This window comes from Carassius carassius, chromosome 43 (assembly GCF_963082965.1).
Source record: "Carassius carassius chromosome 43, fCarCar2.1, whole genome shotgun sequence".
Taxonomy (NCBI): domain Eukaryota; kingdom Metazoa; phylum Chordata; class Actinopteri; order Cypriniformes; family Cyprinidae; genus Carassius; species Carassius carassius.
Window position 1 is genome coordinate 24,109,089 of NC_081797.1, and position 21,037 is coordinate 24,130,125.

General features: G+C 39.1%; 2 protein-coding genes across 2 annotated transcripts in view; one reads left to right on the top strand and one right to left on the bottom strand.

Moving 5' to 3' along the window:
• Positions 1-8,472: 8,472 nt before the first annotated feature.
• On the top strand, positions 8,473-18,557 carry LOC132124673 (small VCP/p97-interacting protein-like). Its single transcript, XM_059535792.1, has 4 exons — positions 8,473-8,938; positions 9,610-9,660; positions 9,945-10,058; positions 18,013-18,557. The coding sequence occupies exons 1-4, from the start codon at positions 8,876-8,878 to the stop codon at positions 18,025-18,027; spliced, it is 243 nt and encodes an 80-aa protein (XP_059391775.1). The 5' UTR covers positions 8,473-8,875; the 3' UTR covers positions 18,028-18,557.
• A 252-nt stretch (positions 18,558-18,809) lies between these two features.
• The window catches only part of LOC132124648 (growth arrest-specific protein 2), a 34,034-nt gene continuing 31,806 nt past the window's right edge, over positions 18,810-21,037 (bottom strand). Inside the window, exons 8-9 of the mRNA XM_059535765.1 lie at positions 19,480-20,610; positions 18,810-19,160 (exon numbers count right to left, since the gene is read on the bottom strand). Of these exons, the coding sequence (XP_059391748.1) occupies positions 20,401-20,610 (210 nt within the window). The 3' untranslated portion in view covers positions 18,810-19,160; positions 19,480-20,400. The remainder of the gene's footprint in view (positions 19,161-19,479; positions 20,611-21,037) is intronic.

Sequence of the window (21,037 nt, forward strand, 5' to 3'; positions counted from 1 at the left end):
TTTTAGAGAGCTCAGCTCAGCAATAAGAACACTCTTTTGCACCCCAAACAGTTCTTTATTTAGCACCACTTCCAGCTATCATTTAAATTATTCAAAGTAATTACACTAAACATTTCCAAAATACCACATTTGTGCATTATTTGTGGTATAACAGAATATTACAGAATATTACAGTGAACTATCGAAACATAAACCAGTCCAAATGAATCATACTCAGAATGGAACATGGTGTGCCAGATTAACACAATTTGACGTGACGTGACGTGACATTCAGCCAAGTATGGTGACCCATACTCAGAATTTGTGCTCTGCATTTAACCCATCCGAAGTGCACACACACAGAGCAGTGAACACACACACACACACACTGTGAGCACACACCCGGAGCAGTGGGCAGCCATTTATGCTGCGGCGCCCGGGGAGCAGTTGGGGGTTCAATGCCTTGCTCAAGGGCACCTAAGTCGTGGTATTGAAGGTGGAGAGAGAACTGTACATGCACTCCCCCCACCCACAATTCCTGCCAGCCCGGGACTCGAACTCACAACCTTTCGATTGGGAGTCCGACTCTCTAACCATTAGGCCACGACTTCCCCTATTTGTAGTAAACGTGTGAAAGAAGTAACCAAAGGGCACAGACCTTGTGAGGGGTCAGTTACATTTCAACAGCAATTTCATACAACTATACAGAGCTACTATAAGATGGCTTCAAACTAGTTTCCCTGATGCATAAGGTCTATAAACTTAAGTGAATGTGTATTCCTTAGGTTTCAACCAAGATGTTGATTAAAATCTAAACATTCTATTGTTTTCCATGATATCTAAAATGCATTGCACAATGTTCATTAAGATCAGGAACTTATAAAACATAAAACAGAGCTGAACATTCAATAAAAAGAATAACACAAGCAACAACACAATTTTTGGCACAAATGGTACCCCATATTTTATGTGTTGAAGGCACCTAAGCCTCTTTAAACGATTATTCATGACACTCTAAATCTGAAAGCCCTATTGTGAAATACAAAATGAGCCCTTTTGCACTTGGCAGATTCAAAAGAGGAGTTTTTTCTTTGTATTGCTTCCTAGACAACTGCAATCAATTACAATAAATTATACAATGAGCATCTCTTCTCATCCAGGATTACTCATCTCTCTCTTCCGTCCTCTTTGATGTTTATTTTCTTCAGTACCCAATGTTTAGGTGGTCAGATGAGAGGCGCTTATAATCGAGCTGGGCATGTGCATAGGGCTGCGTCACACTCATCCAAACACTTTAATGTCAGAGGCGTGATAAACAGCACATAAACACAGATGCATCCCAGAACATGACTGCTGGAAAGCCAGAATATGTGAGACAGTTTCCATGTATTATTGAGCTTCTCTGTCCTCATTTTCATCCCCCAACCTGTCTGTGTTTTTCACTTCTGCAATCGCATGTACCATCTGCCTTGCCTGAAAACAGCAGTCAACCTCCACTACCTATGATCCCCATACCGTCACATGTTTGTCCTCTCAACAACACGCCGACTGCAAAACCCTGCTGCACATTCATAGTGTGATTCTTCACCATAATGGATGGGTTTTCTTGCTGATTAGCCCTGGTCTTGTTTTGATATCCTGGTCAAATGACTTTGCTGCAGTGTGCCGCATGTCATTTCCTGAGGGCTGATGCTGCCCCCTACTGGAGACATTAAAATGTGTTCATGTCCCCGGGGGAACTGCACACTTCTGTCACTCTGTACTAGCAGTCTTGGCTTGCCAGTCAAAGGGTCTTATTATATTAGTCTGCTATATCACAGCATGGCATGGGATGTCATGCACAGCTTGACAGCAATCAATTATTTAAATGAAGATTTCAAGAAATGATTTCCAAAGCAACAGTATTCTAACAAACTTCATTTATCTTAAAGCTTCTGGGTGATTTGTGCTTCTGTGAAGAATTAAAGTAGAGCATCACAGTCTCTTTGACTGATTAAATATTCATCAGAGGTTAAATCAATAAAGCAAGAGGAAAACAACAGACCGAGAGCATGTTCTTCTTAGAGTTCATTGTGAGCTTATCACTTCATCACTTCAGACTGAATGAATGAATGTGTGCAGGGTATTTCAGACAGTTAGTGCTATTGATTTCCTTTGTTTCTCTCATTTGGCAGTGAATCATTTCAACAACACAAACCCGTGGAAATAACACTCAGGCAAGTCAACCATGTAATGAAGGCAGGTTGCAACTGAAAGTTGAACTGTTATTAAGACAAGGGTATTTTCTTCTTTTGTTTTTGAATTGCCATTGGTTTCCTAATTGCTTCACTGTGTAAATCTTGCTGAAAAGCTATCGAATACAGTTTAATATGCTTCCCAAAACTCCCTGGGGGTATTTATTATATTTTTTCCTCCAGAAGACTGAATGACAATAAATCCCACCACAGCAAACAAACCTTCAGCTGTTCACCATCACACAACATCTGAACAGGATCTGGACTCATGACTGATTCAATCGCAATGTAGATACATATCGCATCTGTAAAATATATCGACAAACATTTTTGCTCCATGATTCAGTACGCTGTTCATACATACTGTTATATTCTAATGTAATGAGAAAAGTAATTATAATAAAATATAAATGATTATAAACGTTATTGTAAATAATAACAGTATTTAATAAATATTATATAAAATAAAATAAATAAATAAGTAGTTAAATCTTACATTAAAAACTTTATTAGTAGTATGTATATGACTAGCAATTGCATATGGTTCCAAACCTGCTACACCACATCAAACTTTATCTCTAAAAAGTCCTTACATTACAAACACAAATCCAAAAAAGTTGGGACACTGTACAAATTGTGAATAAAAACAGAATGCAATGATGTGGAAGTTGCAAATTTGAATATTTTATTCAGAATACAACTTAGATGACATATCAAATGTTTAAACTGAGAAAATGTATCATTTTAAGGGAAAAATAAGTTGATGTTAAATTTCATGTCATCAACACATCTCAAAAAAGTTGAGACGAGGCCATGTTTACCACTGTGTGGCATCCCCTCTTCTTTTTATAACAGTCTGCAGAGCTCTGAGGACTGAGGAGACAAGTTGCTCAAGTTTAGGAATAGGGATGTTGTCCCATTCTTGTCTAATACAGGCTTCTAGTTGCTCAACTGTCTTAGGTCTTCTTTGTCACATCTTTCTCTTTATGATGCACCAAATGTTTTCTATGGGAGAAAGATCTGGACTGCAGGCTGGCCATTTCAGTACCCGGATCCTTCTTCTGCGCAGCCATGATGTTGTAATTGATGCAGTATGTGGTCTGGGATTGTCATGTTGGAAAATGCAAGGTATTCCCTGAAAGAGACGACGTCTGGATGGGAGCATATGTTGTTCTAGAACTTGGATATACCTTTCAGCAATGATGGTGCATTTCCAGATGTGTAAGCTGCCCATGCCACACATGGCGTCCCAGTTTTTTAAAAAGAACTTCAAATTTTGTTCGTCTGACCACAGAACCGTTTTCCTCTTCGCCACAGTCCACTTTAAATGAGCCTTGGCCCAGAGAAAACACCTGCGCTTCTGGATCATGTTTAGATATGGCTTCTTTTTGACCTATAGAGTTTTAGCTGACAACGGCGAATGGCACGGTGGATTGTGTTCACTGACAATGTTTTCTGGAAGTATTCCTGAACCCCCTTATGATATTCATTACAGTAGCATTCCTGTATGTGATGCAGTGCCATCTAAGGGCCCGAAGATCACAGGCATCCAGTTTTACTGCCTTGACCCTTACACAGAGAGATTGTTCCAGATTCTCTGAATCTTTGGACGATATTATGCACTGTAGATGATCTGAGAGACACTGCCACTCTGAGAGGCTCTTTTTATACCCAATCATGTTGCCAATTGACCTAATAAGTTGCAAATTGGTCCTCCAGCTGTTCCTTATATGTACATTTAACTTTTCCGGCCTCTTATTGTTACCTGTCCCAACTTTTTTGGAATGTGTAGCTCTAATGAAATCCAAAATGAGCCAATATTTGACATGACATTTCAAAATGTCTCCCTTTCAACATTTGATATATTATCTATGTTCAACTGTGAATAAAATATAAGTTTATGAGATTTGTAAATGATTCCATTCCTTTTTTACAATTTGTACAGTGTCCCAAATGTTTGGGAATCGGGTTTATAGATATGTTTTTTAATTTATTATTTTTTTAATAATTATTTTACAGAGCATTTTACGATAAAATACTATTTCAGTTTTTCTACTTTAAAATGTGATTCTTGGTAAATGTTTGCGAAATTTACTAACAACTTTTTGTTTGTACACCTATATTTTTCCACTGTATGTCAAACATAGTTGTGTTTTGACTTATCTCTATTTTGTCCACATATTTATTTATTTATATATTATTTTATTTAACACTTTTTGCATGTTACAATGTTATTATCATGTTATTACCACATTTATATTGCCACAGAATGTAAACTACATTATCGCACAACCTCAGCTGCTTGATTGCTTATATCATCACAATTTATCATCCAAATTTAATTTGCTAAATGCAACTATAATGCATTTAGACATTAAAGATATTAGAAGCAATAACATCATGATTGTTTGTAAAGCTGCAACAATTTATATTGCACTACAAATAAAAGTCTTGGCATGTTCCGCCATTTTAATTATTAAAAATTGGAAAGGGACTTTACAATTCTACATTTTTACATGAACAATTGCAAAATTAATGTGTTGAATGAGACAAATAATATGAAGTGTATAAGCACATTTAAATGATAATTAATGGTGTCAACTGATTTTGACTTAAAGCACTAGTTTCATACTGCTTTAACAGCAGTGAACTCAAAGTAGTGAGACTCATGATGCTTTTGCATCCTCCACATTTGCCTGATCGATAGTCTCAGACTTCCTCTCATATTGATTATTTAGTGTAACAAATAACTCTCCTAAATGCTCTTTAGATGAACACACTTCCACGTCATCCTTTAAAAAGGCAGTGTGACACTTCTGTCTGGTATGATGGAGTAGAAATTTATGAATTTTGCAACAATTAAAAGTCTTGTGTCACATTTCACCTTAAACTAATCAGAAAAAAAGAAAAAAGAAAAAAAGAAAATCATATTTTGTGTTAATTATGAACTGACTGCAAAAAGAAATGTATTTTTTAGCTCTAATGTATAAACTTTTCAAGACAGAACTATGAGTTTGATAATAAGAGAAGGTCAAAAGCTAATTAATAAAATGCTGGAAACTGTTACAAACACGCCAGGTTCCACCTCCACTAATTCACTACGCACGCCCTCACCTGAGTACTGAGCACTTCCACCTGACCTTCATCATCACCCAATCACATCTGCACTATAAATACCACACACACGCACTCAGTCAGCGTCCGGTCTCGTTCGCGACCAGGTCTTACCTGTATGCTAACTCTAAGGACTAACTCTACCTCTACTTACCTCTCTCCAGCGATCTTCCGAAGATCCAAGTCTCCATCGTGCGTGTGTGTGGTACACCTCCCTCCTCTGACCCAGCTATCACGGACCCTTCATCACTCTACCCAACACTACCCGCTCCTCTGCTTGTGCCTTCAATAAAACCATCTTTCTGTTACTCCTCAGCCTCCCGGGTATTCTGTAAACTGATAGAAACTGATTAACTGATACTGATACAAATACCAAATCAACCGTCAAACCAATTAGTGGCAACCCTAAAACAGCAATACAACATTATGCAAATAATACAAAAAGTTATGAAAACGTGTGCTCAAATATAACACAATAACAAGCCCAACATAATAGTTCAGATTCAGTATGCAGATGAACACAGCTGATTACCAGATGCCTGTGATGAGGAAGGTCCTGGCCATCTCCCCAGCTCCACGCTTTCTGTCTCACTGCGCTCTGACAGCACTGGCTGAAACTGCATCTCTATTCCAAACTATGTTCAAGCCCCTTACCGCTGATGCTTATCCATTGTGGCGTTTCGAACTAGTTGGAAATAAAGTTATATTCAGCAGAAACGCTGGCAGCAGTTACGAGCAAACAGTGATGTTTATTTGTGCTCAGCCACAGATGGGGTGGAGTTTTACATACTCTACATTTGCAAAAAATTTACAGGCACAGATAATGTAACGGTCGGCCGCTGACAACAATCTCCCATCAATAATGGATTAGTCCTGTGTTATAGTTTACTGTGCCGTAAGTGCTGTGTTTTGAGTGCACACTTGGCTTACTTTTATTGTGCAGTGATTATGACCCTAACACACTAGGTTCTACTCACAGATTCTTAGAATAGAAGGTGAACAAACTTGTTTCTTATGAAACAGAAACATTGTTAATGGCCAGTCAATGAAGGGCCCTTTGCACATTTCAAGTGTTTTCAGGTGTCTTTACTGAGGAGAGGATTGAGTTTGGCCACACCGCCCTTAAGCCCAGATCAGTGGAGTGTTGCAGTGATGTTTGTCCTTCTGTAGATTTCTCCTATCTCCACGTACTGTATGATCATGGAGCTCAAACAGAGTGACCATCAGGTTCTTGGTCACCACACTAACCAAAGCCCTTCTCCATCGAATGCTCAGTTTGGCCAGGAGGCCGGCTCTAGGAAGAGTCCTGGTTGTTTCAAACTTCTTCCATAATGGAGTTAATTATCAAATAAATAAAAAAATAAATAATAATATACGTTATATGGACCATGGTAAATGCTGTGATATTATGATACTCCAATACTGTGACTTTTTACTTATTGGATAAAAAAAATCATCCTACTCAGATTTTTATGCATATTTGTAGAATTTATGCACATCTTGGTGTCTCCATGCAGAGTTTTTTAAATGTGTTATTCCAAAATGCACATTAAAAATAGGTGGATGAAAACATATATTGACAGATCAGTCAGAGTCAGTCAACTGTCCTGAGCGTCTTTCACACTGACCTCTAGACATCTGACCTGGTCATAATCAAATATGTTAGCTTTGCTTGGCAGCATAAAGGAAATGAATGCAATTGTTTGTAAATTTATCTGACTGAAAACGAAAGTAGATGAGGGGAGTTGAAAGATTCCTTATCCTGTGGCTCCCTCTAGTGGACTGCGGTTGTCTTAGAGAGGGCATTTTTGCTCAGCAATTGCAAGTCTATGGGAACGTATCTACCTGAAAGGGATGCACTTGGTCTTTTTTTATTTCTCTTTCTCTGCTGTGATGCCTTTTCCCAGATATAGCAGTTTTTTCCATTAATTATATTGATAATTTGTATTCAGCCGCAAAGAGGAGGTGAGATGAGAGCGGGCGCAGATGAGGGAATGGTGCGTTACTGTCACGGCGCGGTAGAGACGGCGCCGTGGAAAGAACAAGGTCTGGGTCCAAATGCAGGGAAGAGACACTTTATTATAAACAAGAACAAAAAGGCCAACACGGCAAAAACAAAACAGGAACTAAACACAGGGAACAAGCCGAAATAACACAAGCATTAGAGACACGGATCACAATTAACATTACAATAACATTAATTCAGGCAGGCAGAGAGGTGGGAGTGTGGAGAATATATACTAGTGAACAAATGGGGAATAGCTGTGTGTGTGAGTATGTGACAGGTGTGTCGAACTAGTGACCAGGTGTGAGTGTAAGTGTGTGAGTGGGTGACACAGCTGAGCGGAGTGAAGATAATGAGTCCCGGAGAATGGAAGTGGCGCCCTCTGGTGGTGAGAGGGAGGAACACCGTGTCCGGACTCATGACAGGACCCCCCCCCCCCTCTAAGGAACGGATTCCAGACGTTCCAGTGACCCCCCCACCCAGAGAGGAAGCTGTGCGGGGGGGGGATGGGGGTCCAGGTCCGTGTGCAGGAGGGGGACCAGGGGACTGAGGCAGGGCCGGTGGGGTGGGAAACTAGGGCAGAACCACGATCGTGAGCGGACAACGCTGCCTCTGTGAATCGTGAGCGGCACCCACCACCTCCTTGGGGGACTCGCCCTCTGGTGGTGAAAGGGAGGAACACCGGGTCCGGACTCATGACAGTTACATGTGCTAATACTGCAAACTGTGTTCATCATAAAATGCATTTTTAAAAACATAAAGGAAATGAATGCAATTGTTTGTAAATTTAACTGACTGAAAACGAAAGTAAATGAGGGGAGTTGAAAGATTTCTTATCCTGTGGCTCCCTCTAGTGGACTGCAGTTGTCTTAAAGAGGGCATTTTTGATTTCTGATAATTATTTATGTGAAAAATGTTTAAGTATCATCAGTTAGAGAAAAGATATAGAAACAAACTACAGATCAGGTCCAAGGTCTCTGACGGGTTTGGCTGCCTGTAGCCATTATTACAAGTCTTTTCACAAACTATATCCACCATTATCCAGCAGTTACTACTGACATGGTATTACTATGGTCTTACTGCAAACTGCTTTTAATCATAATAAACAGTAGTACAGTGATGTGTCTTCCGTGCGGCAGCAGGGCGCTGTTGAGCTGCACTTCCCTCGACTAACAGAGCTGCTGTAATCGTGTCATTCTGACAGCTACACTGTCAGCTGAAGTAATACATCTTATTTATACAGCAAACCAAAAACAAATGTCGGGAGGCGTGAGAAAGAGGTTCGCTGTAGGTCACATTCGTCTGTTAGTGTGGTAAAGGTTATTTAGCGGCAGCGCTAGCTGGCTAAAGTAGCTCAGAACTGCTTTGTTTACATTGCTAGTTCAATTCAAGCAGCTTTCATAGAGGGTTTATAGCAGCATATAAACGCTGTTAGACTGTCAGAGACACAATCTCAGCGGCCTGGCGCATCATAGGTGCTCAATTTGACCCTCATTTGGCTAAAACAAGTTGTATTTGTGCCAGTGCTTCATTAAACATCAGTATGGGGATGTGTTTGCCCTGTCTGAGTGGAGCTGAGGATGATGCAGCAGTCACACCAGACCCCGTGAGTCCTGGACATTCATCTGCTTCAGATATTTAACGGAGTTACTGTCTGCTTTATTTTACAGCCAACTGTAACGTTACGTCAAATAATGACGTCGGAGTGGCTGTACGTGACATTATGAATGAAAACTTAATGATAAGACGTTAATACATTTATTTGCTTATTATGGGAAAAATTCTGAAATGTAATGGTGTAATTAATACTATTATTGATTTAAAGGCACTAGTTGTTGCCAAATCTTTATTTAAAACATAGCCTATTATTTGCTATAATAACAAGACACAAATAAAGAAATATTTTTTTATTTTATTCAGTTAATTATTACTTTTTTAGTTTTTTAGTATTTTTTTAAATCATATATATATATATATATATATATATATATATATATATATATATATATATATATATATATATATATATATATAGTTTATTGATTCATTAGTTTATTTTCCTCATGTATGGGTGTTTTTCCTTGTGTTTGAGTGTCCTTGTTTTTGATTTTTTTTTTTTTTTTTGTGAACTTTGAGGTTCTCCAGTGTGAATACACACACACACACACACACACACAAACACACACACACACACATATATATATATATATATTTGTCAAGACTAATGTCTATACTTCTGTCTGTTTTTGGGCAAAACATTTCTTTTCTTTTCCACAGGAGACGAGGAGAAGACAGCTAGCGGAGGCTGCAGAGAAGAGACAGAAAGAGGTCTGACAGCATCACACACAGACATGAGTAATATCCATGCTGTTTAGTTAAGTGTAGGTCTATCTAGTGAAATAGACGTTTACAAGCACAAATAAGTTTTGCATGCACCTTAGAAAAGAGCTGTTGTTAGATAAACACTTTATTTAAGCTGAAAAGTACCACAACGTGAACCCGTTTATAAAATATTTCTGGAGATTTGAGCCATTATTATTACTGCTGGACTGGTTAATGTAGGATCTGTCTCTGAAATGTATGGTGTGGTAGCAGTATTTTGTCTGAACTAGACCACCTGCAGAGGTATCAAAAACCCAGAAGCTTTGGAGAGGAAAAAGAAGAAACTAGAAGAGACAGAGAAACAGAGCATGACCTCTGCAGCTTCTGGAGGCGGTGGGCTGAAGGTACACACATTATTTACATTGTTATTATCTCTCTCGGTGCATGCTGGGGGTTTTGGGAGCGTGTGAGGGTTCTCACGAGGTGATGGTGAACGTGCGTTTGGTTCAAACTTTTCTAAAACTTTTGTTTCATTTTCCATTTTCCTGATTAAAATTAATTTCGTAGTGATAAGAGTATTTTCAGGATCGGTTGGGGAACGGGATGGCGTCTCTTACGCCACCTGTTTCCCTCCGCCATGGAATTAGGTGTGTGACGGCAAACGGTGTGAATGTGGAGGAAGTGTTACTTGCAGTAGGAGAGGAGATCGGCTATAAAAACATTTCATCTGCTTCGAGAACCAAGTGAATCGTCTTATAAACAGCGGAATAGTGGTAAGTGGAGATTTTATTACTGTTTAGCCGCTGGTTGCTCCGACTATTAAAGTCACCGTTTCAATTGTGCCGCCTTTTATCCAGAGTCATGAAATGACTCTGAACGAGAGCTTTGGTAAGTTAGCTAGCGCGATTAAAACCGTTCCTCTTGGATGTAAAAATGAAGCGCTGAAACACGTTATGTCGTTCAGAAGGCAGGTTTTCATGTTCCTAAACGAACAAGAGCTAGATGTGTCATTTAAAGTTTGGCATGAAGGAAGAGCGTACATGGTTTACGCAAATACTGGGAACATGAAGTGTTCTGAGTGCGGAGACGTTGGCCACAAGCGTTTAGCATGCCCACATAAAGTTCAAGTTCAAGCTGCGGTAGAAGACGCTAGACAAACTGATGAAGTTGATCTTGTGAATCATCCTGAAAACGTGCAGTCTGTAGATGTGGAAGAGAAAGAGCCTCAGGGAGCTGAGGAAGCTGTTGAATTAGATGAAGAAAATGAAAACCAAATTGAGGAAAGTGTGATTGTGAATAATGAAATAATAGGAACGGTTGTAAACAAAAAAAAAGTGAAGACATGGAAAATGTTGCAAGTAGTGGAGAAAATGATGTTGGAATCAGTAAAACTGATATCACTGGTGAAGATGCACTTTGAGTTTTCAGACACTGGGTCACAAGTGATAGAAGACATGTATTCTTTAGAGGAAATTAATGATTTTCTTGAGACAACATTTGGTAAAGTAGTAGAGGAAGAACAATTTTTCCAGATGTGGACAGATTTATAACATCAGTGTTGTGGCTGCAAAAAAAAGTGAGCTATGAAGTTTTGGATAAAAAGAAAAGATTCCGAACAAATCACAAGTGGGTTTCTTTACTCTTTGCTTTTTCTTTTCAGTTTCTGTCTATTTCTTATTTCTCTATATGGATGTGTGGAGAGTGGGATCATTAAATATTAATGGAGGTAGGGACAAGAATAAATTAGCAAAGATTTCAGAGTTTTTAAGAATAGAAAAGGTTAATGTTTGTTTTTTACAAGAAACGCATACAGACACTGATAATGAAGTGGAATGGGGATTATGGTGGAAAGGAAATTTAGCTTTGAGTCATGACACAAGAAATAGTGCTGGGGTAGCTATTGTATTTTCTGAAAGTGTGAATATTTTAAAGGTAGAAGAAATTGTTAAAGGAAGATTACTATTAACACAAATTGGAAATAAAGGAATAGAATTTGTATTTGTTAATGTTTACGCTCCTAATAATGGTCCAGAAAGACTGGAATTTTTTATGGGATTACAAAATGTGATTGAAAAATATGATGATAATGCTTGTCTAATACTTGGAGGTGATTGGAATTGTACAATAGACTTCGTTGTTGATAGAAATGGAGAAGAGCCTTAAATAAGTCAAGTGATGCATTAAAAAAAGTTATCAATGAATTCCAGTTAACAGATGTAAATGAGGGAGTAAAGCAGTATACATGGTTAAGAGGGGTTGATAATAGAATTAGTGGAGCGAGACTGGATAGGTTTTATTTAAAAAAGACATGGAACAACAAGGTGATGAATACTTTTATTAGACCTAATGGTTTTTCAGACCATCACATGGTTATATTAGATGTTAATTTGAAGAAGACACCCAGATCTAATTATTACTGGATTTTTAACATTAAAGTGTAACTAAACCCCTGCTCAGAGCCTGACTCCACCCACTGACAATATTTGAAAAATGCTGAAAAGTGGGCAGATCACAGCGGAGATAGAGGGGATGAACCGAGGGCGGGGCTGAGCGAGTGCGGCGTGATCCTGAGACCCGCAGTGACGGATTGATTGACAGCTGCTGTCAGAGACGCTAAAATGGAGAGTGACTGTAATGACGCAAGTAGCTTTGCAACAGAGCGATCATTTGAAGTAGAGGACTTTTCTCCCCCATTTTCACCTGAAGTGGAGGGTGTCGAGGTGTCTGTTCATATCAATTCGTCCCGTGTAAAAAGCAGTTTGCACACTCGAGTTTTAGGCGGGAACTTTTATACTGCCAAGGGCGTGGTAGCTCGTACCAAGGGGCGTGGTGGGCTGGAAACTGCTGACGTCACCTGCCACCGCTTACGTCACTTGCCACCGCAACATCCAATAGGAAAAATCAACAGCAGTAGCCACCGTTCAACCTGAAGAGGGCAGCACTCACACGTTTTTACACCATATATTGTAGAATTAAAACACTTTATACTCAAATGTCAAAAAGTTACTCGAATCAATGAACAGCACTAATAAAGCCCCATTCTTATAGATCATTAACTAAAAAAAGTTGGTTTAGGGTTTAGTTACTCTTTAAGTTATTACAGGATGCCTCTTTTTGTGAAAAATTTTAATTGTTCTGGGAAATTTTGGAAATTGAAGAAAAATTCATTTGAAAACCTAAGTCAATGGTGGGATGTGGGCAAGACAAATATAAAAATGTTTTGTCAAAACTATGCTTTCCACTCATCAAATATGTTGAAAGCAACAGTGAAAGCTTTACAAAATGACATTGAGTTCATTGAAAGAAAGGTTGTAAATGATAATGAAGCTGTAAACTGTAATGGGTTAAGTAAGAAAAGACAAGACCTGAGCTTTCTCCTACATGAGCAAGCAAAAGGAGCATTGATAAGATCAAGATACTCTTCCATAAAAGAAATGGATGCTCCAAGTACTTTCTTTTTTAACCTTGAAAGAAAAAATGTCCTACAAAAGATGATGTGCCATCTTCGTCGTTCGGATGGATCCTTTACATCAAATCCTACAGAGATGAGGAGACTGGCTGGAGACTTTTATTGACAATTATACAGAGCTGAGAGTTGTGACATTGACTGTACTGAAGACTTGCTTAAAGAGTTACCTAAGCTGGGAGAAAAACAAAAGCAAGCATTGGATGATTTAATCACATTTCAAGAGTTTACAGAGGCTATGCTGTAACTATCTAAAGGGAGATCGCCTGGAATTGATGGATTACCGGTGGAGTTTTATCAGCAGTTCTGGGACTTAATAGGACCAGATTTCTATGAAGTAATTTTAGAATGGATCAAAAATAATTCACTTCCAATAAGTTGTCGTCGAGCAGTTTTGTCATTGCTTCCAAAAAAAGGAGACCTTGGACTGCTAAGAAACTGAAGACCAGTATCTCTGTTGTGTCTGGACTATAAGATTTTTTCGAAGTGTTTAGCAAATAGACTAAAGCACTGTCTGGATTTGTTGATAAAAAATGATCAAACATATTGCATTCCTAAGAGGTCTATTATAGATAGCCTTTTCTTAGTAAGAGATATAATTGATTTTAATCAGAATAATACGAATGATATAGGAGTGCTGTCATTAGATCAAGAAACGGCGTTTGATCGTGTTGATCATGAATATCTATTTAAAGAGTTAAACAGTTATGGATTTGGTGATGTTTTTATTTCTTATATTCAGTTGTTGTACTCTAATGTTTATGTGATGGTGAAAGTAGGGGGTGGTTTAAGTGCTCCAACACCGGTGACAAGAGGCATAAGACAAGGTTGCCCAATTTCTGGACAATTATATAGCCTAATTATTGAAACCTTATTATGTAGGTTGAGGAAGAATTTGAATGGAACTTTAATCCCTCATGTTAATAATGGTCATTCTAAAGTGGTTTTATCAGCCTATGCAGATGACATTACAGTTTTTATTACAGGACAAGAAGACATTGACATTTTAACAAAAACTATTGAATTATATGAAAAAGCCTCCTCTGCTAAGGTTATTTGGAAAAAAAGTGAAGGATTTATGATTGGTAAATTAGAAAATTTTCCAAAACTTCCAGGAGGGTTGCAGTGGAGAAGAGACGGACTAAGGAATTTAGGTGTTTTCTGTGGAAATGAACAATTTCAAAAGAAAAACTGGGCTTGATAGAAAAGGTGTCTGCCCGATTGTCAAAGTGGCGATGGCTATTACCACAATTGTCATATCGAGGAAGGGTTCTGGTAGTAAACAATCTGGCTGATTCTGTTCTGTGGCATAGGACTGCTGTCATTGAGCCACCAGAGGAGTTGATCTCCAATATACAGAGAACAATAGTGAACTTTTTCTGGGATGGACAACATTGGTTGCGTGCTGCAGTATTATATCTACCAGTACAAGAGGGTGGCCTAGGACTTGTGGATGTGAGAAACAGAATCCGTGCTTTCAGGCTACAAGCTGCACAGAGATTTCTGTATGATAAAGATGTGCTTTGGGGAAAAACTGCAAGTGTGATCATGAGGGCAGTTGGTGGCTTTGGACTTGATAAGCAATTATTTTTAATGAAGCTTGAAGAGATTAACCTGTCTGAGCTCACTGTTTTTACAGAGCTATGTTGCAAACATAGCGGGGGAAGTCGTGGCCTAATGGTTAGAGAGTCTGACTCCCAATCGAAAGGTTGTGAGTTCGAGTCCCGGGACGGCAGGAATTGTGGGTGGGGGGAGTGCATGTACAGTTCTCTCTCCACCTTCAATACCACGGCTTAGGTGCCCTTGAGCAAGGCATCGAACCCCTAACTGCTCCCCGGGCGCCGCAGCATAAATGGCTGCCCACTGCTCCGGGTGTGTGTTCACAGTGTGTGTGTCCACTGCTCTGTGTGTGTGCATTTCGGATGGGTTAAATGCAGAGCACAAATTCTGAGTATGGGTCACCATACTTGGCTGAATGTCACGTCACTTTCTTCTTTCTTTCACATGGAAAACTGTTATAAAAAAAGAACGGAGTATGGACAATCTGGAACTTTGGGCACCAGAGGAGCCACTTTTTTTTAATCCACTGATTCAAACTAGACTGCTGTCTTCTGTGACTATATGACAATGTTTATTAAGGCATGGAATCGTGAAGCTGGATCATTTATTGAATGAAGATGGATGGAAATCGATTGATGAACTTAAAGAAGCAACAGGCTTGAGATCTCCACGTCTAGTGTCAAAGCTAAAGGAAGAAATCCACAATGTACTACCAAGTGGATACAGAACATTTATAGCACAAAGACATGAGGTTACACAGGACATGGGGAATAATGTGCAGTTTCCAGAACTGGACATTTCTTCAGCAATAAAGGAGGATGAAAAAGAAGTCGTGGATGCCATTTTATCGTTAGAGAATCCTCAGTTTTATTCCTTTAAAGGAACACTCCGACTTTTTGGGACTTTAGCTCATTCACAGTATCCCCCGGAGTTAGATAAGTCCATACATACCTTTTTCATTTCTGTGCGTTCTGTAAGTGTTATTTGACGCACCCACCGCTAGCCTAGCTTAGCACAAAGACTGGATGTAAATGGATACTGGTAGCATAGTAATCCCAATAAGTGACAAAATAATGCAAACATTTTCCTATTTACATGTTGTGATCTGTATAGTCACAGCGTGTACAAATAACAAGGCTATATGAGACAGAGACCATTTTTAATCGTATAAATACTGGGAACTATATTCTCACTAGGCGTAGGAGCACAGCTAACGTTACTTGGGTGGAGTGGCTACTTGGGCGGAGTGATTAGCGCTGCACCCGAGACGCGCCGTGGTGAGGAGCAGAGAGTTCGCTCAGAGTTGGAGTAATAGAGTCAGCAATTACTAGATAGTAGATTTATAGTGTACAATCATGGGTGTTCGCTGTATTGTAAAGAGCTGCGACAATAAACAGGGGAGACCAGGTAAATACTATGATGTTTCATAGAATTCCAACCAAAAACGCTGACCTGATGAATCGATGGCTACTTGCTCTGGAAATAGATCCAAACACACCTGAAAACACCATCATGAAGTATTTCGTTTGCTCTGAACATTTTACTGTAGACGACTATTTTGAAAAAATGCAAGTTGCCACACGGACCATGAAACGTGTGCTACAGGATACAGCCATCCCATCGGTAATAAAGACAGGACAAATTGGATCACCTGTTACTGCGGTAAGTGTTCCGTTATGTTTTGAGATGACCAACATTAGCCATACTGTAACAGTGCTATGCTAATGTAATATAACCTTAGTAGTGACATTATTACGGGAATATGGGCTCCGTGTATCCCCTTTATTGTTATTATTGTGTTGTCATGAATACACTGTATCGCTCAATAACAAAAGGCTATTTCAAATGTGCTATGTCAGTTGACGTGTGCATATTTTGTGTATTGACACACTGTATGCAATGGCTATACTACAATTTCATTGAACTATGAATGATCATTATAACAAAATCACTTACTTGGTGGACAGCTGACCATTAGGTTCACTCGGCATGGGGCGTTTCTGCCAGTTGATCTTGTCACAATGGGGGGAAAAAAAAGACAACTGCCGGGTGTATTAGGGCAGAGAAATCTTCCGTGGTAGTGACGCAAATATTTTGATTGTCATCAAGCCTTGACATTGATGGCAATACCCGGTCCCATTCATTACAACAAAGGCACTCGGTTTCTGTCGGCATAGGTTGCCATGTTCCACATTTACACCACCAGTCCGTGTTCGTTCTGATTCTCCCTTCAACATCAATCTGTTCGGCATCTTGTCTTACAGCTTCCAAAGTTTGTAACTCCTCGTCTGTGTATTCTGGCTCAAAATTATATGGTTCTGGATCCTGGTTTGATACACAGTAAAATTCCTCTGAGTCTGACAATTCCTCAAAGTCAGCCATGATCACGACTCACGTCTAGCTAGTTAGTCACGTTTGTTTTGTTTACGGTCTCGTGTGCTGCGCTAATCACTCCGCCCAAGTAGCCACTCCACCCAAGTAACGTTAGCTGTGCTCCTACGCCTAGTGAGAATATAGTTCCCAGTATTTATACGATTAAAAATGCTCTCTGTCTCATATAGCCTTGTTATTTGTACACGCTGTGACTAAACAGATCACAACATGTAAATAAGAAAATGTTTGCATTATTTTGTCACTTATTGTGATTACTATGCTACCGGTATCCATTTACATCCAGTCTTTGTGCTAAGCTAGGCTAGCGGTGGGTGCGTCAAATAACACTTACAGAACGCACAGAAATGAAAAAGGTATGTATGGCTTTATCTAACTCTGGGGGATACTGTGAATAAGCTAAAGTCCCAAAAAGTCGGAGTGTTCCTTTAAAAGCATATCAAGAAAGAACTGTATAACAACACAGTAAAAACAATCCATCAAGACTCTTTGAGGAAACAAAAAGTGTCCAAGTGGCCAGATTTGTTGAGCCCAGACTTCCTGATAAGAGACAGGTGGAGAGCCCTATATAAACCCCCTGTAGAGAAGCGTTCGGGGGATCTGCAGTGGAGGATTATTTATGGGGCGATAGCAACAGACGGACATGTGCACACCTAAATACAGCTGTAAAGGGGGAATGTCGATTCTGTGGGGAAAAAGAGGATTTGGAGCATTTGTTTCTGAAGTGTGAGAGATTAAAAGGCATTTTAAGGAGGTATTATATTATATTAGTTAATTATATTATATGTAGGAATGCAAATTTATTTATAGTAGTGGTTAATTTGTTCAAAAGTGTGAAGTAAAAATGTATAAATAAAGGAATTGTTAAACCTCTCCCCCCCCCCTCTCTCTCTCCCTCTCCCTCTCTCACTCTCTCTCTCTCCTTCTCTCTCTCTCTCCAGTGGCAGGTTGGCTAACACAGGCTGAAGGGAAGATCGCTGATGTGTCCACTTCGGGGGTCAACCTTCATCCACACTGACTTGAGAGATTCTTAAAAGTCTTCAGTCTTTCAGTTCTGATTTTGAAGTGTACACTAGCTAGGGGAGTTTGCATAGACTCTAGATTTTTTGCCAAGCTCCTGCACAAAACTCCTCATCCTCCAGGCCTTCTGATTGGCCAGAGGGCATTCAGGCCACACCCCTTTAAATGCCAAGATGGGCTAGCTAGAGGGTTTATGGGTCTTTAACAATTCATGTTTTGTTTTGTTTTGTTTTATCCCCTTCAACCTGTTCAGTTTGTGTTCATGCATCATTTCACGCAGCTTTTGTACCGATGTGCTTTCTATTTTTAACAATAATAGAATCCTCAAATCTGAATGTCACTTTAATACCAATTTATACAACTGAAAAGCATCTTTTATATTGAATTTTGGATAATACATATATAGCCATTTATATTTATGCATCAGTTACCAGTGCATTTTGCGATTGGGCATGACTTGAAGTATAATAATGCATATGATGTCAGTTAGCACTTCACTGCCTGTTCATTGTACGACTTGCTGTTCTTATGAACCAAATTGAATGTGCATCACTTTATCTCATGAGATGCATTGATTTCTCACCATTTTCCGAAGGCTACTGGCTGTCTTCCATTAAGAAAATCTTAACTTAAAGCATTTAAACTCAACATCCATATGTGTGGGCCATGCAGCAGTGACTGTAGCAGCCTGAGCTATAGTGGTTACTCTGGAATATATTTTATCTTTAGAAACTCATCTTATTGCCTTTATTATTTTATGTAATGCTCATGAGTTGTAATGTCTGCCTACAGCAACTCACTCACTGCTTGAGGCAGGGAAACAAATAAACAACTGAAACATCTTCCCAGGTTTCATTCAGAGTGGGTTATCAACATCAGAAACTGTATAACAATAATATAAAAGTATTGCAATGTTCATGTTTACCAGTAGAGGGCAGCGGCACACTTTCGGATCAGGAACTGTATTGTAGCACATCAGCAAAGAAATCTTGTGTTTGATTGAACAACCAAGCATTTGTTGCAAAAAATGAAATATCTCCTTTGCCTCGTAACCGATGACCTCTGGCTTCTTCAGTGCACATTATTACACTGCAGATAACACACACAGTGCTCACGTTATTAGTTACACCTCGATTCTGCTGGAACAAAAATCCTTACAAATTCTGGAGATTACACTGATGTGATTTTACGAGTTTTCTTTACTTTGCTGACTTCCAGAGATTGATGTGATGTTCATCCAGACATGTTCTTCTGCCTTACACTGCTGTGATCAAGCTAGTCATTCTCTCTCGACCTTAAACAGACCTGTCACTCACTGGATGATCCCAGGAGATCAGCAGTTCATCATATTCTAACCACTATTCTACTGTCATAGTCTCTTCTGTCACAGTTCTTCCTGTTCCGATGTGTGGCATGAACAGTGTTAGGGAAAGTTACTTTTAAAACTAATGCATTACAATATTGCATTACTTAGTTACTTTTAATGGAACGTAATGCACTACTTTTTGTCACCTTGGCTGGGCTTGCTTTAAAACCCAAATGTTTTGCCAACTCTAAAGGCCCTTTCACACCAAAAGTCAAATTAATGGAAGTGCCTCTGCATCTCACTCACAGTTTCTCTCAACATGAGACAGGAGAAATGTCAGTGAATAAATAGGAAACAAAGTAACTTGCATTACTTATCTGAAAAAGTAACTTTAAAAGTAATGCATTACTTTACTAGTTACATGAAAAAGTAATTGATGTGTAACTCGCTTTACTTGTAATGCGTTACAATCAACACTCGGCATGAACAGATTACGTTCTCCAACAGAGCATGTTCAGCACAGTATTATACATGTCAGAAAATATATATATATCATGACATCAAAAGAGCATAAGAATTATCCCCCAAAAAAGTCATTAGTGTTAGTATTAATATAGGAAGCACTAAAAATATAGCCACCAGGGTAGAAGTAAATACTTGAATTCATCCAGCGATTTCATTACATATAGACACTATTACATGTAAAAGGTTATTATGCCATTTATATTTAATCAATTAAACAATAAGAGGCTAAAAAGGAATGTAAGAAATTGGTATACAAAAAACAGCCTTGTTTCTGGATTCCAGTTCAGTATATTTGATATGCACAGACTAATTGATCTACACTGTTATTTATGTATTATGATTTGCTTTTTTCTTTAACATTTTTAGTTCTAGAAGCCAGTAGAAGTCCATGTGTCCTTCTGGCATCTACAACGCCTAGCCAGTGAGCTGTGCTTCAAAGTTACGTTAAAAGTCATTATTTCTTTAGTACATTTCTTCTTTATTTCTTGCTTTTGTAGTGAGCCGCCACTACCAGGTAGCTGTCAGGCGCGAGGTCTTTGATGTTGGGAGATTTGCCGGAGATGGGTGATATCTTTCCTTCTACACGAGAGATCTGGAGCATGCGACATGGGTCATGCTTCAGGAGGTAGCTCTCGAACGTCTCCCAGCCTCCACCAACTCGCACCATCACATGTTTATTATGCAGCATCTAGAGAGACCGAGACAAATACTTTACTGATAGATAAACATATGCAAGTATGTGAAAGTAGACTCTTTTAGCTTCCCAAGCTTGATTTTAAGCATCTCTGGCCAGATTCGATCCTCGGGAGGGGAGATGAGTGGCATTTGAACACTCTGACCCACTTGAAGACAAACTTGAAAATGCAATGTTATTGAGTGCGACTACCTGTTTTGCATCTGGGTTAATGCATACATAACTGTATATTACAAACAGGTTGACAAAGTCTGACAGAATGGAGGCCTGTGGCCTGTAGAAGTGTGTAAGCAACACTTCCAAGTACATCCAACTTCGAACCCAGTAACTGGGCTTAAACCAGAATGTGTAGAACTGATTAAATAAAGTGGTGCCGTGACCCTGATGGATATGAGAGGAATAGAGGCCAGCTGGTTTGAGA

Excerpts from the sequence above, each read along its gene's own strand:
- LOC132124673 (XM_059535792.1), top strand. The coding sequence starts at position 8,876 with ATGGGGATGTGTTTGCCCTGTCTGAGTGGAGCTGAGGATGATGCAGCA. Across the intron at positions 8,939-9,609 it reads CAGCAGTCACACCAGACCCC|GAGACGAGGAGAAGACAGCT; the intron begins GTGAGTCCTGGA and ends TCTTTTCCACAG. Across the intron at positions 9,661-9,944 it reads CAGAGAAGAGACAGAAAGAG|ACCACCTGCAGAGGTATCAA; the intron begins GTCTGACAGCAT and ends TGTCTGAACTAG.